Consider the following 16,365-nt stretch of genomic DNA (forward strand, 5'->3'; position numbering starts at 1 on the left):
TTATTCATAGAGACGGGATTTCACTGTGTTGGCCAGGCTGGTCTCAAACTCCTGACCTCAGGTGATCTGCCCACCTCGGCCTCCCAAAGTGCCGGGATTACAGGCGTGAGCCACCGTGCCCAGCCAGACATTTATTTTGTATGCTAGCATGCACATTGCATTCCCCCACCTCCTGGCTGTTTACAGGGTAGGAGGAATTTATAAAAGTTTGCAGAAATTCAGAGGGGTAAAACTTCATGCTATAAACATATATAGACATCAAAATAGATGAGTGTAATATTGCATAAGAAATTACCCCAAAAGTTAGAGGCTTCAAACAATCACTTTCATATGCTTGTGGATTCTGGGTTAGGGATTTGGACAGGGCACTGGGGAGTGGCATTTCATGCTCTGTCATATCTGGAGTTTCAACAGGGGGTGCTCATTGGCTGGGGACTGGAATCTTCTGGCAGTATTTTCACTCACAAGTCTAGCGTCAGTGCTCACTTTGGACTGGACTTATCCGGGGCTCTTCACATGGCCTGGGGCTCCCACACAGTGTGGCAGCTTCAGGGTAGTCAGAATCCAAAATCGGGTGTCCCAGCAAAAGTCAGAAGCTGTTAACACCTTTCCAGACCCAGCCTTGGCTTCATTTCCACTCCAGCCTTTTGGTTACAAGAGAGTCACAAGACCACCCACATTCAAGGGAAAGGGATGTAGACTTTGTTTCTGAATGGATAGGGAATCGGAGAATTTTTAGACAGGTTTAAAGTAACCACTTGTGATATAAGGCTTCTTGTCTCCTTTTGGTCCTGAGAAACCATTAACAAGTATTTTTTTCTTTATCTTTGCATAGCACATACAGTGTTTAGGTACCATACCCTAAGACTGTTAGATACAAGGTCATATACTTTTAAAGTACAACATAACCCTTTTTTCCTATCCCTGATTCTTTTCTGAGTGTTCTGGAGATGGGTAAGGAGGGAAAAATGTGTACCCAGAAATGCAGTGACAGGATGGACCTCATACCTTATAACCAGTGCTACTCAGTCAGCCAGTGAGACATGCCTCAGTGGCTCTCAAATACCAATCTTCTCAGTTAGCAAATGGAAGAGATCATTCTGTCTGCTGCCTTAGTGATAAGGGCAGGGAACCCAAACAGACTGTTTATCTCCAGTTAATGTGTCTGCCTCAGTTGTACTTGAAAAGCAAGATCGTGTATTCTGTCCCCTCAGGTGACTCACGATAGTGCAGCAAAGTGTTTTAGTTTTAGTTTTTTTTTTTAAGGGAATATAAATGTATTTAAACTCTTTAACAGTTTTCATTTTTTTAACTACAAATTTGAAAGAAATTGAAAAATATTAAAGTAGGTAGTAAGGAGGTAAAAGAAAAAATAAAGATGTTCCTTAAAATATTTAAGCTACCTTCTATTTATAATTTATCCCCAAATTTCATTTTAGAGAATGGCAGAGCTGGACATGGTAACTCACACCTATGATCCCAGCACTTTGGGGAAGCCTAGGTTGGGTGGAAGGATAGCTTGAGGCCAGGGGTTTGAGATCAGCCTGGGCAACACAGACCCCATCTCTACCAAAAAGAAAAAAATGGAAAATTTATCCAGTGTGGTGGTGTATGCCTATAATCCTAGCTACTCAGGAGGCTGAGACAGGAGAATCCCTTGAACCCAGCAGTTTGAGGCTACAGTGAGCTATGTTCTGTTTGCACCACTGCACTCTAGCCTGAACAACAAAGTGAGACACCTTGTCTCTCAAAAAAAAAAAAAAAAAAGTAGAATATTTGGGAACAATATTTCTCCCTTGTGGGGGAAAAAGAAAAAGTCTTTGTCTCTGAGATTATGATCATATCTTGGAAATGTTTTCAGGGGTTGATCATTCTCTGCTGTGTAGCCACATAGTGCTTTTTATATACTCTCCAAGCTCCCTTCTCTTGCCCCTGTTTTTCTGTGATTGGGGCCTTTCATAGTCTGGCAAAAAGTTGGAGGTTATTGCCATTCTTCAGAATTTAGCAGGACCCTGTAGGAACAAGAACAAAATCTAGACTCCCCTTATTATTGGGACTTGAAACCAAAAATGCATGACCCTTCTAAAAAGTGAGTGAGGATGAGGATGAATCAAAGCAGAGGCAGATGCTGATAGAGTATGTAGTATTCTAAGTGTTATTAGGCTGGGTCTTCCCCCAAAAGGTGATGACTTCCTTTAGTATGTCAGTCTCACAATGAAAGAGGCACTTGCCCAGGTTCAGATAAATAAGGTGTCCAGTTTAGGGCAGGTGAACTCTGTGGTAAGAGTGTGGTATCAGGAGACAGGGCTGCGCAAGGCACACTGGACGGAACAGAGTAAGACGATCCAGTGGTGTCTAGAATGTGAATAATACACAATGTATTTTTGTTCGATGACTAGAAAGGAGAAAGAGGCAAAGCTGCGATCCCAGGCTTGGGAAAGGCTGATCTGATGCATGCTGTGAATATGAGTCGACTTACTGGCGAGCCAAGTCCTTTCCTGGAGAGCATTTTTGACCAGAAGTGGTAGACAAACACCCTGGTCCCTGGTTGGAAAACATTACCCCAGGTTGATGAATTGGTGCTCTCAGGCTAGGTCTGGGTGTGGAATGAAGACAGATAAGCAACAACTGTGAATTAGGTTGAGTGCGAAGAGGAACACTCAGCTTGGGAAAGGAAACAACCCATGTTTGCAATACATCCTCCTGCGCCAGATTGAGCACCTCGAGGTTTATCTGCACACAGTTGGTTTGTACTCCAAGATTTCTTCACATTCTAGTAAAGATTAACCTTGCCCTTGAATGAACTTGGGCTGAGCTGCAGAAACAAGCATTTGGGCATGCCCAGGATTGCAAAATGGAAACAAGCCAGTGAACCCTGAAAATCTGCCCTTTTTTGGCTCACAGACACTGACAGTAGAAAGTCAGGCTGAAACTGGCTGGGATTATATTGGTTTGTGTCCAGTGAGGTCAGTAGCCCAGTGGCTGGGTCTGTTCCAGAATAACCAGTAGTGTTCGCTCTGACCAGTTTCTCTAATTCAGGCGAAGTATCTTTTCTATCCCCCACCGAGAACAGGAACCCCAGTCTCACCTTAGAGGTTCTGATTCTGACTGCTTACATGCTGCGAACCTGACCCACCAACGCACAGAGAAGTGGAGTGCAGCTAGGAATCTCTTCCTTCAGCCCTCTCCTGCAGACCAGCTGACTCGCAGGCCCTGGCAGCCCCACTGAAAGCTCTTCCTCTCCTCTGTGTAACACACCACAAGTGGCCTAGCAGCCGTAGCTGGCCAGGATTAGGCCTAGGTCATGGCTGTCCCTGCTGCCTGTGTTTGACCAGCTCATTGATGACAACAGGTCTGAAAAGTGTCAGGATGTTACCCATTTCTATTACAGCCATGTTTTAGTAGGGAACTTTGAACAAGGCTGAATTTAAAGTATTAAAAACTAAGTTTCCGAAGTCAAGTCAGCGTATCTCAGTAATCCTGTGTAGTCAAAATTAGATTTTTTAAAGGAGAGAAGGTGCCATAGGTTATAATCTCTCAAAATCTCTGGGAGCTAAACAGCCTGTAAAATATGAAAGTTGTCATTTACCGTCTCTAAAACTCCAGTGGCAGTAATGGTTTGGATGTATTTAACTTCTGATAAACAATGATAAACATTCACTTTATCACTCCTGTCAGTTCGTGTGAATCTTTCAGTCCTCTAAAGCATTAGCTCTTTTCTTTTTTAACTCCATTTCTGTCAACAAGAACAGGAAAATATTTTGTTTATAAATGCTATTTGCAACCTGGGACCCATCTTGTTTTATGAACAGATTCTCCAAATCTTCTATCCCTTTGAACACAGACTTAACTCTACTCTCATGCTTAAGCTCCAGAGCCATCCGAGAGCCTGACGCAGTAGACAGACCAGCATGCTGGCATCGGATCACTGGAGCCAGTGGCCTTCTCCAGTTCACTTGTTAACTTCTCAGCTGCAGATCACTTTTGTACTGCAGTGACTTGTGAACATTAATTTTGTTCTTTCCAGATAATGCATTTTATTTTATTTTATTTTATTTTAGAGACAGAATCTTGCTCTGTCACCCAGACTGGAGTGCAGTGGCGTGATCTTGACTCATTGCAACCTCTGCCTCCTGGGTTCAAGTGATTCTCCTGCCTCAGCCTCCCGAGTAGCTGGAATGACAGGTGTCTACCACCACGCCCGGCTAATGTCTTTAGTAGAGATGGGGTTTTTAATAGAGATGGGGTTTCACCATATTGGCCAGGCTGGTTTCAAACTCCTGACCTCAAGTGATCCACCCGCCTCAGCCTCCCAAAGTGCTGGGATTACAGGCGTGAGCCACTGCACCTGGCTGAGATATGCCTCTTATATTAAACTTCATGTTATACATGAATATGTTCTTTTATTCAAAACTTCTCTCACGTCTGAAATATTTTAACCTGCTTTCCCTTGTTTTTTATTCTCAATGACTTCTAAAAATTCATCAATAAGCCTTAATTCTTTAACTGTCAAATATTTCTATTCTTACCTCTACAGACTCTACAGACAATGCTTCCAAAACTTAATTCCAAGGTTTTAACAACTCTGGATCTTTCTAGGTGTCCCTAAGTTTATGCACATAGTAGTACATCCTGGAAGTTGTTAGGACAGAAAATTTGGCATGCTTTGTCTATATGGGTTGGAGTTTGTTTAGCAGTTGTTCCTGATTTTAACAATTGTTCCTGACTCCAAGATTTCTTTTTTGTTTGTTTGTTTTTGAGATGGAGTCTTGCTGTGTCGCCCAGGCTGTAGTGCACTGGTGCCATCTCAGCTCACTGCAACCTCTGCCTCCTGGGTTCCAACGATTCTCCTGCCTCAGCCTCCCAAGTAGCTGGGATTACGGGCGCATATCACCATGCCTGGCTAATTTTTGTGTTTTTAGTAGAGATGGGGTTTCACCATGTTGGCCAGGCTGGTCTCGGACTCCTGACCTCGTGATCTGCCCACCTCAGCCTCCCAAAGTGCTGGGATTACAGGCGTGAGCCACTGCACCTGGCCAGATTTCTTCAGCTTATTACTCCTACTTCACATTTACTTATATTACTCCCTCACATTTTTACTTCTTTCACAAGTAAAATTTTTTAAAATGTTAGCAATATAGGAAAATGTCTTGAAGGTCACACAGTGCCCCTTCTCCTAATTCTTTAGTGAGCCTGAGTGCTCTGACTCTCTTAAAATTCATTTCTCCCCTTTGAACCTCCCCAACTCTTTTTCTCATTTGAGCCACAGTCTGGTTTCTACTGTATTAAAGCAAATTAACCTAGTAAGAAACAGACTGACTTTTTTTACTGGCTACAGTTCTAAGCACAAGTAAAGGGGAAAGGAGACCAAATAAAGAAATAGGAAAAATGAGGCATTGAAGGGGAGCCAACACGGGGTTTGGAAGGGACGAGAGCTTCTGCCATGGCAGGATGTGCCTTTCTTGCACTGTTTACTCTGAGTTCAGAAACAGAGGAGGAAAGAAGGTAGATCATGCCACAGCCTGAAATGGATACAACACATACCAGGGCTCCCATAGAGTGTAATCGGATGCTGAGTGTAATTATGCAAGTGTATGCATATGAATAAATCATCTTCCTCAACCTCAACACTCAAAGTTGAAGTAAGCATAAGGACGTGACATGCCAGCCACATAGTGAGTTCACTCAAGGAGCACCTAAGAAATGTCAGGTTTTACTCACTGCACTCCCCCAACTTGGCCGCCAAGTTGCATCTGAATGCACCTTGAACCCTTGATAAAATGAACTTTCAATCTCAAAGACTGTTAGATCTTCCACTCTGTTCCATGGGGAAAGGTGCTACCTGGCTCGAGGAGGTGGGTGGGACAGGGGTTCGTTTGAGGAGGATGAATGTGGTGTGTCTGTTTTTCTTGTGTTCACCGTAGTGACTTTCAAGCTAGTGGTGTGTTCATTTTATTTTTAATTAAAACATCACCTGGAATGTGTTTTAGTGGTATTTGAAGGCCTGCTGAACAAATGTAACAAAATTACATAAATTTGTTTATGTAAAACACATGCTTGCTTTGTTTTTTTGTAAAATAGAGAACTTCCAACAGGTTGTTCAAGGCCCTGGGCCTGTCCAGTTAGAATGCTAAGATCCATTCAATGTTAGCATATGGTTTTCTTTTGCATGAACATGGATAAGATAGTAAGATAATGGGGATTATGTGTAGGAAGTATTCTAACAAACTGCTGATAAGAGTGTTACATGCCTCTGCGCATGGCATAGGGCAGTTAGGCTTTTTTCTTACTTGTTGGGCCTGTTATGAGACCCTGCTAGAGTGTTTTATTTGTACTTCAAGGAATTTATTGAAGGTATTCAATTAACTATTCAATAAACTAGGAAGGTATTCAAAGTACATTTTTAGCCTGACAAGAAACTTAGAGTGACTGTAATATACATAGATTAATTCAACCAGTGTTCCAAGTACTTATCATTCACTTCCACTCTGCGAGCATTGATTGAGCTCCCAGTTTGTCCAAAGCACTGTTACGAGCAAAGTAGACATGGACAAAATGATTCAAAGGTTCATGACCAGCATCAGCGATCAGTGAAGAAACAACTCACCATCACTAGAATGTACTCATGAAGGTATTGGAGGCCACTGCCTGGCAGGAGAGATACAGCTGGAGAGGGCCTTGTACGGCACACTCAGCTGCAGAGATGGGTCTTTAGGTGCTCAGAAGTTACTGGGAAAGGCTGTGTATTTTCAGAGCCAGTGACCCCTCTGTGGATGCAGTCAGACTCTTGGTTGATCAGGCTGGGCATTTTCGGCCAATCCAAGTAAGGAAGAGGATCTTGGAAATTGTGATCGTTAACTGGAGCATCGTCTTATGCCTGAAAGGACCTTTTTAAATCCTGTTAACTAAAAAAAAAAAAAAAAATCACTTTAGATATACCACAGGTGTAGTGAATTACCTGTCTCAATTACAGAATTTTCTGTAGTGCCTTTATGTTAAAGATGAGATTTCATCATAGAGTGCTTTATTTGCAACATGGGCACTTCCCTATAAGCTTCTATTGTTTTTGTTCATTCAAACTAGGAAATTAGACAGTTATTCAAGATGTTCAAGATGCTCTTTCATTTATTTAGGATTATCTGGGTTTTTTTTTTTTTTTGAAGTATATGCATTGTTTCATTGTTTACTTTTAGGGAAAAAGAAACAGTGGTTTCAGACAGTGCTTCTTCGGGAGCCAGAAGCACTGCAAATTGACAAAGCTTTGTCCGGCAATGGGGTACACATTCAGGCTGGCCGCTCGAAACGACATTGGCACCAGGTATGATATTTGCTTGTCCTCTTGCCCTTCAGCCTTTGGATGGTGATCTTGAGCCTTCTTTTGCATCACTGGAAGGCATGAGGAAGCCTGCTGCCTCCACACTAAATCAACTGGAGGTTTTGCAAGATGGAATCCTAATCAGAGGAGAGAAGGCCTCCTTTAAGCTGGTGAATGCCACTGTGGCCTCTGCAGTCTTGCAAGCTGTATGGCGAAGGCCCCACTAGGGGTCTCTAAGAACCAAGGTGAAGGCAGCAGTACAGATTTTGAAAGGAATTCCTCTTGGAGCTTTATTTTTGTAGATAACATGCCTTTTTCTTTTATCACTTTAGCAAGCTCTTGATTCAATTGCCCTTTTTCAATTACATGAGTGTTTCCTGGTATAAAGAAAGAGATGCTGGGCTGGCCATTGTTGTCAAGCCCAGGACAGATATAGAATTGGAGAAAACCTGGACTGTCTTGGAGGCCCCTGCAGGCCTGTAGCCTGTATGAGAAAGGCAAGAATGGGTGTACTGTAAGGTATCAATTGATTAAAGAGGCTTTGAAAAGGCTACATTTCAATTGCACTTGCGGGGTAACTGTTGATTAAGGGAGAAATCTTTTTCTTTCATTCACTGCTTGTTGAAATCTTTTTAAAGGCTTTGCACATCAGTGGTCCCCAACCTTCTTTCCAGCCTAAAGAACCTCTTTTTAACATCACAAAGTTTTACAGACCTGCCAACTCCACCATGGCAGCCATTATAGTTTTAGAGTTCCCTGGTTGAAAAAGTCATACCGATAAAAGGTCTTTTATGGTTCAAGAATTTTTAAACGAATTGGAAGCATCCACCAACTTTCAAAAAACAGCACTGTATATATTTGTAAAACATTATTTCATCAACAAATATTTGTTGCTCATATTGATTTGAAGGCTTCTTGACCTATACCTTGATAGACATTGCACTGTGCTATGCCTTCTGTCCAGTGCTTTTGAGGGGGAAAATGAATTCTTAAGTACCATTGTCCTTCAGTTTCCACAGGGGATTGGTTTCAGGACTTCCCCCACCTCCCTGCCATGGATACCAAAATCTATGGATGCCCCAGTCCCTGATACAAAATGGCTTAGTCTTTGCATATAACCTGCACACATCCTTCCCTCCTTAAATCTTCTCTAACTTGCTTGTAATATCCAATATAATGCCCACACATCACTTCATTCATGTGGACTCAAGATGCGGAACCCAAGGATACAGAAGGCCAGCTGTATATTGTCTTGTGACTTGATGTGTGTGTCTAGTAGAAGATCATGGGGTAGGGGGATGGGGAAGCCGAAGGTGGTTATAGGGAATATCACACACAGCATCCTTGCCTGGCTTTGCTTACTGTACCTGCTAGGCTGAGTTGGGTAGTATGCAGGCTGAGCCTGCCTCTTTTAAAGTGCCAAGCCTGTTCACATGCTTCTAACTGTGTGCCGCACTTTCTTTCTCTACAGTGGTTACAGCCAAGAGGTGGTGTGCTACACATTAGGAAATATCCCTCAGATGCCTTCTGCACCAAGGCTGGTTCGAGCTGGCATCACATGGGTCACGTTGCAGTGGAGTAAGCCAGAAGGTTGTTCACCCGAGGAAGTGATCACCTACACCTTGGAAATTCAGGAGGATGAAAATGTGAGTTTTACAGATTTTATACCTCTCTGTGTTTTGTACCAGTCAGTATTGTTATAGCTACAGGGCACCATGAAATGAGATTAACTGCGTAAGTTCAAAACCAAACTCCTTTTCTTTTTTGAGAGAGTCTCGCTCTGTCGCCTAGGCTGGAGTACAGTGGCCCAATCTTGGGCTCACTGCAATCTCCACCTCCCAGGTTCACGCCATTCTCCTGCCTCAGCCTCCAGAGTAGCTGGGACTACAGGTGTCCACTACCATGCCCAGCTAATTTTTTTTATTTTTAGTAGAGACAGGGTTTCGCTGTGTTAGCCAGGATGGTCTTGATCTCCTGACCTCGTAATCATCCCTCCTCGGCCTCCCAAAGTGCTGGGATTACAGGCATGAGCCACCATGCCTGGCCCAAAACCAAACTCTTAATTTCTACCTCTGTCACCACCACTACCAACAGCAGCCTGTTCTTTCCCATCTCTGTAAATGACATTTCCATTCTTTTAGCTGGGGAGACAAAAACTCTTCGAGTCATCCTTGACCCATATATAATCAGACAGAAAATCCTTTTGAATCTTCCTTAGAAATTAACCATTTTTTTTATCATCTCCACAGCTACTACCCTTTTATGAGGCACTCATCTCACCCCTGGATTGTTGCAATAACATGATATTGTTATTGGATTATAGCCTCTTAATATTCCTAACTTCATCTTTACTAGGCTACAGCTTGTTCTCCATGCAAAGCCTGGGTGGAGAACATGACCTTGTAAAATACAAATAGATTGTGTCAACGCCCTGCTCAGAATCCTTCCTGTCTCAGTGCCTTCCCCTCTTTTTCAGAGTAAAATCCCTAGAGCTCTTACAGTGCCCACCGGGTCCTGTGTGATTGGATTCTCCATTACTGTCCTTGTTCCTTCCACTGTAGTCTTATCAGCCTCTAGTCTGTTCTTTTTTTTGAGATTAAGTCTTGTTGTGTCACCCAGGCTGGAGTGCAGTGGCACAGTCTTGGCTCACTGCAAGCTCCACCTCCCAGGCTCACACCATTCTCCTCAGCTTCCCGAGTGGCTGGGACTACAGGCACCTGCCACCATGCCTGGCTAATTTTTTTTTTTTTTTTTGTATTTTTAGTAGAGACGGGATTTCACCGTGTTAGCCAGGATGGTCTTGATCTCCTGACCTCGTGATCTCCTTAGCCTCCCAAAGTGTTGGGATTACAGGTGTGAGCCACCATGCCCAGCCAGCCTCTAGTCTGTTCTTTAAACACACCAGGTGTGCTCTGGCCTCAAGGCCTTTGCAGTTCTGCCTTCTGGCCAGAATGCCCCTCTGGATGTCTTTGATTCCCTTCCCTCATTTTCTTCAGGTCTATTCTCATATGTCATTTCTTTGGACAGTCCTTCCCTGATCACCCTGTAGAACAGCACCACCCAATAGAACTTTCTGCAATGATGGAAATATTTTATAATTTGTGCCATCCAGTATGGTGGCACTTACACACATGCAGCTCTCAAGCACCTGACATAAGGCTTGTTGGCCTATAGTATGGAGGGTTTGTTTGCTTGTTTGTTTTGAGATGGAGTTTCGCTCTTGTTGCCCAGGCTGGACTGCAGTGGTGCAATCTCGGCTCTCCACAACCTCTGCCTCCCAGGTTCAAGTGATTCTCCTGCCTCAGCCTCCTGAGTAGCTGGGATTGCAGGCACGCGCCACCACGCCCAGCTAATCTTGTATTTTTAGTAGAGACGGGGTTTCTCCATGTTGGTCAGACTGCTCTCGTACTCCCAACCTCAGATGATGTGCCCACCTCGGCCTCCCAAAGTGCTATGATTACAGTTGTGAGCCACCACGCCCAGCCAGTACTGAGTTTTTAATTGTAATAAACTTAAATTCAAAGAGCCACATGTGGCTGCCATATTTACCTCCAGCAGCTGTAGAAAGCCCTCACTAGTTCCACTACTGTATCCTCTTACCTAGCTTTAGTTTTTGTCATAGCACTTAACACCATGTGACATATGTAGTGGTTTTTCTGTATTGTCTTCTCCCACTGGAATGTGAACTTCTTGTGGGCAAGGCCTTTTCTGTTCTTGAGCAGTGCTGAATCCTTAGAGCCTAGAGGACAACCCGACACGGAGAAGGTGCTAAGTAGTGATGAGTGATGATAGTGAATGATAGAATGATCGAGACAGAACTATTGAATGAGTTCCCTGAATTCAACTTTTAGTGGGATGTTTGCCCTCCTAAAGGATTATGCCCTTTCGCATCGAAGCTGTCCTTTCTCCCTTGGCCAGAAGAGGGCACTGTGTGGTCAGGAAGCTCAGCCACACGTTACTGCATAGCACATTGCAGCTTGATAGTAAGGACCTCAGTACAAAGACTTTTTTCATGACAACATTAAAAATGTTAAATGTATTTTCAAAAAGTCCTTAACTCCTTTGTCACAATAAATTTGACCAGACCCAGGAAAAATTACATTGTGATGGAGATAAATTTTTATTTAAAACTCGAGTGCTATCCACAATACTCTGGGCTTCTGATTTTTCTCTTTTGCAAAAGTAGCTGCCAGACCTCTGGCCAGTTGCTGCTGATGGTAGGGAAAGGCAGTATAAAAATCCTATATTCAAAGGTATTTAATGCCCAGAATTTTTGGTACTGATGTTTCTTCCTGGCTTTGCCTTTTCAGGATAACCTTTTCCACCCAAAATACACTGGAGAGGATTTAACATGTACTGTGAAAAATCTCAAAAGAAGCACACAGTATAAATTCAGGGTGAGTCAGTCGTTTTGCTGTCTGAACTGCTTAAAAATGAAACTGTTTTCTATTTCACCATTTACCATGTCAGATTGTCTCTACAGGTTAAAAACTGAAGTTGACAGCCTTTTACATTTTGAAAGTAACATTTATAAAGTGCACGCCATGCTGCTTTATTTATTTATTTATTTATTTATTTATTTATTTATTTATTTATTTATTTATTTGAGATGGAGTCTCTCTCTGTCACTCAGGCTAGAGTGCAGTGGCACCATCTCGGCTCCCTGCAACCTCTGCCTCCCGGGTTAAGCAATTCTCCTGCCTCAGCCTCCTGAGTAGCTGGGACTATAGGCATGCGCCACTAAGCTGGGCTAATTTTTTTTTTTTATTTTTTGTATTTTTAGTTGAGACAGGGGTTTCACCATGTTGGCCAGGCTGGTCTCAATCTCCTGACCTCATGATCCGCCTGCCTCGGCCTCCCAAAATGCTGGGATTACAGGAGTGAGCCACTGCGCCTGGCCCATGCTTTAATTTTAAAACCAGTTTGTGAGCATAAAAATTGTCATCATGTGCTGTAATAAATTGCGTTTGCAGCATGGCCAAGTACCTTTGCCTGGGAAGAGGCATACCAGATGCTGGAGTGTACCTGTCACTCACCTGCACTCCATACCTTTTTCCTTTCAATCAGACTTCTCTTTGCTCTTCATGTTCCTTTGCTCTTCTGCCCATTTATTTTTCCTCACTTGTTTTTAATTTTCTCTTCCATGACCCACCCCCTCCCGACCTGGGCTGTCTTTGGTCATTAACAGCCACCATTAACGTTACTATAGGACTGTGTGTAGTAGCCAAAAAAGTGAATACGACTTTATGATCATTAAGAGATCAAAACAATATTCTGCAGCACCATATTTTCTAGTATGACAAGTGTGTATTTTGTAAGATAGGATTGTCTTCTGATTCCACACGTTCTTCTCTAAGTGGTGGACCAAATGCTGTTATTTGGCACATAGCAATCACTCAATAAATAGTTGCCAAATTATCAAGTGCAGTATGTGACTATTTGAAGGAAATGATAATTTTTAACATTTTTAAAAGCCCTTATTATCCATGCTGTCTATGAGAACATAGCTATACTGCTAACATTTCTCCACAAGGTGGCATTGCCCTACTCTTTAAAAAGTGGGGCTATTTTTATGTCCCCACTCACCCTACATTTGCCTTTCATGAAACAATACAAATCAGGTGATGACATACTTGTTTTATTATGTCTTTTTGAAAGGGTAAAAATATCTTTAAAACCCACCTTATGGTTTTATTTTATTTTTATTTTTTTATTTTTTGAGACAGGGTTTCGCTGTTGTTGCCCAGGCTGGAGTGCAATGGCATGATCGTGATTCACCGCAACCTCTGCCTCCCAGGTTCAAGGGATTCTCCTGCCTCAGCCTCCTGAGTAGCTGGGATTACAGGCATGCACCACCATGCCCGGCTAATTTTGTATTTTTAGTAGAGACGAGGTTTCTCCATGTTGGTCAGGCTGGTCTCGAATTCCTGACCTCAGGTGATCCACCCACTTCAGCCTCCCAAAGTGCTGGGATTACAGGCATGAGCCACCATGCCCAGCTGGTTTTATTTTTAATTGTTAATAACCAACTATACAGTAAATGATTTATAATATAAATACTGTTAAATCAATACTTGAGTTTAAAGAGAAAAAAATGTGTGTCTGTCTGAGTTTATGGGTGCCTTCATCTCACTATGTTAAAAAGTGACCATTAATTTAGTGATCCCTGATAACTAAAGCATGTTAACGTTTCCTTGGTTGTGTTCTAGCTGACTGCTTCTAATACGGAAGGAAAAAGCTGTCCAAGCGAAGTTCTTGTTTGTACGACGAGTCCTGACAGGCCTGGACCTCCTACCAGACCACTTGTCAAAGGCCCAGTTACATCCCATGGCTTTAGTGTCAAATGGGGTATGTTTTACTGCTGCTGCTGCTGTTTTTTTTTTTTTTTCTTTGGATATATTTTTTAAAAATGATTAATTTTAGTAGTGACAAGCCAAAAAAATTATGGGTGGTATTATTTGCAGAAGTTTTCTACGTTCGGAATATATATGTGAGAAAAATCTTGAGAAGTCTACAAATTGGAATGGACAGTTTCGTTAAAATGTAATCATAAAGGACAATTAAATTTTAGTGGAAATTAAAATGGATGATTTTTAAGAGTATCTCATTTACTCTATGATTTTCCTGTATTACATAGCTTTTCTCCTGTATTTGTAAGGCATTGATTTGAATGTAGTAATCTCTGCATGCATCGTTCATTCTTCAATAGTTCATCCTTAAAAGATTAGCAATACTTAATAGAAAAATTCTGATTTATAAAGTTAATATTGAAAATAAATTTCAAAATTTAGGTTTGTTAAGTAAACTTTGGCATACAGAATGTTTAAGTTGCAATGAATTAGGGATAGTTTTGTTTTCATTGGTGTTTGGGAAATTTTAGTATTAAAGTTCATAAGGAGTTTGAGGTTGTCTGGTAAAAGGATATTGTGCCTCACCTCTGCTGTGTGGATTATTTCAATAAAATGAATACAGTTAGAAGGTTGATAATTAATATGTAAAAGTGTTATGCATATCATTTTTACTAATGTCATAAAAATATTAACTAATAGGCAAAGAAAAAAGGTGAAATCTTAAATAAAATTTTACCTTGCAGCCAGGTAATATAAGGAGAATTTAAAACATTATTACACCAACCACTAAGATATATAACTGTTTCAAGTTACCTGATAATTGTGAGATAGAATTATTAGGATTTCTGTTTCCCCAAAAGATGGATAGAATTCAGAGAAATGATAAAAATCTAGATGTGCTTTTAGCCAGACCATAGAGCTTTTCTCTCAAAGAACCTCAGAAAGTTCTGTCAACACTACAGCTATATGCTATAGTATTTACCTTTATAATTATTATTGTAAATATCTACTAAAATATATATATATTAATGGAAATCAGGTGAAGGAGAGGGGAAGTGAATATTCTAAATTTATATATAAATAAAACTTAAGGTTTTTAAGAAAAATCTCCAGTATGTCTAACAATATCGAGGTGGCAGACAGACGATATAAAGGTACATTCTTTATAGTTTTGCAAAATTAGGCTGCAAACAAAGTGTTTTTCTGCTCAGAAAGTAAAATTCCTGCAGGCACAGAGTTATGGGTAGTCTATATACCCAAGGCACCTAGGGCTCTAGTAATAAGCCAGAACCTTCTTTCTCAGGCTGTCTGCTGGTGCACTGGCACTCACTGATCCACACCTCTGGTTTCATACCGCATTCACCTGGGATGTAAAGTTTGCGTGGTAGGAAACTGTGCTAGAATGGACGTATTCCATTTGGATATTTTATTTATTTTGTCAATAAATTTTGTACTTCTCTTTCCATTCCTTTCCATCACTCAAAAGAATCTGGTCGGCTGGGCGCGGTGGCTCATGCCTGTAATCCCAGCACTTTGGGAGGCCAAGGCGAGTGGATCACCTGAGGTCTGGAGTTCAAGACCAGCCTAACGTGGTGAAACCCCGTCTCTACTCAAAATACAAAAAAAATTAGCCAGGCATAGTGGTGGGTGCCTGTAATCCCAGCTACTCGGGAGGCTGAGGCAGGATACTCACTTGAACCCAGGAAGGGTTGCCATGAGCCGAGATGGAGCCATTGCACTCCAGCCTAGGCAACAGAATGAGACTCATCTCAGAGGGAAAAAAAAAAAATCTGGTCACTGATAAAATAAGTGAAATAAAAAGAATAAAATAAGAAATATGAACATATCATATGATATAAAAATCATCAAATATATTAAAGAGCACCTTCAAGTAAATTCAACAACTTGATCAGTTTGTACCGAGTTTTTGGTTCATATTTCACTACACGAATGCTCTTTGACATTTCTAGATTTAAGAACTTTGAATAATCTGATAGTATTCAGAGATTCCTGGTTTTTTGGTTTTTTTTTTCCCCTTTAACAATGGATTTGGTGAAATAAATTATTTTGCCTTTTGGTCAAGTGTAGAATTAAGATAATATAATGGTATGTGATTTTATGAGTCCTGATGATGTTTACCAATAAAAATCAATATCCTTTTATTGCTAATAAGACATTTGGTTATTTTCCAGATCCTCCTAAGGACAATGGTGGTTCAGAAATCCTCAAGTACTTGCTAGAGATTACTGATGGAAATTCTGAAGGTGAACTTTTTGGCAATTGTCTTACTCAAATCCAGTAGCAAGCTCTATTTTCTGATATAGTAAACATCTTTATAGTAATAGCAAGCAACCATTAATTCTAAAGATAGAACTATTATTACAATAAACAAACTTTAATCACATATTGGCAGTTTTTCTATTTCAAATACAGCACCAGAGATCAGAGTCTACTTGAAACTTACATTTGTGTTATTTAAAATTTTTTCTGTATCTTTTTCATTGGTGTTTTGTTTGGTTGATCTTTTGCTTTTGTTTCTTTGGTTTGGTTTGTTTTTGTTTTGTTTTTTGAGACATGGTCTTACTCTGTCACCCAGGCTGGAGGGCAGTGGCACAAACATGGCCCACTGCAGTCTCAAACTCCTGGGCTTAAGTGATTTTTCTGCCTCAGAAGATGAGGAAGAATACATTTTTCATAGTG

The 16,365-nt window shown here is 41.3% G+C and overlaps 1 protein-coding gene across 1 annotated transcript in view; it reads left to right on the top strand.

Annotated features, from left to right (window-relative positions):
* FNDC3B (fibronectin type III domain containing 3B) overlaps positions 1-16,365 on the top strand; it is a 311,196-nt gene that overhangs the window by 234,463 nt on the left and 60,368 nt on the right. The window contains exons 13-17 of the mRNA XM_011940990.1: positions 7,194-7,318; positions 8,787-8,961; positions 11,626-11,712; positions 13,525-13,663; positions 15,858-15,929. Of these exons, the coding sequence (XP_011796380.1) occupies positions 7,194-7,318; positions 8,787-8,961; positions 11,626-11,712; positions 13,525-13,663; positions 15,858-15,929 (598 nt within the window). The remainder of the gene's footprint in view (positions 1-7,193; positions 7,319-8,786; positions 8,962-11,625; positions 11,713-13,524; positions 13,664-15,857; positions 15,930-16,365) is intronic.

The sequence above is a fragment of the Colobus angolensis genome, unplaced genomic scaffold (assembly GCF_000951035.1).
Source record: "Colobus angolensis palliatus isolate OR3802 unplaced genomic scaffold, Cang.pa_1.0 Scaffold197, whole genome shotgun sequence".
Taxonomy (NCBI): domain Eukaryota; kingdom Metazoa; phylum Chordata; class Mammalia; order Primates; family Cercopithecidae; genus Colobus; species Colobus angolensis.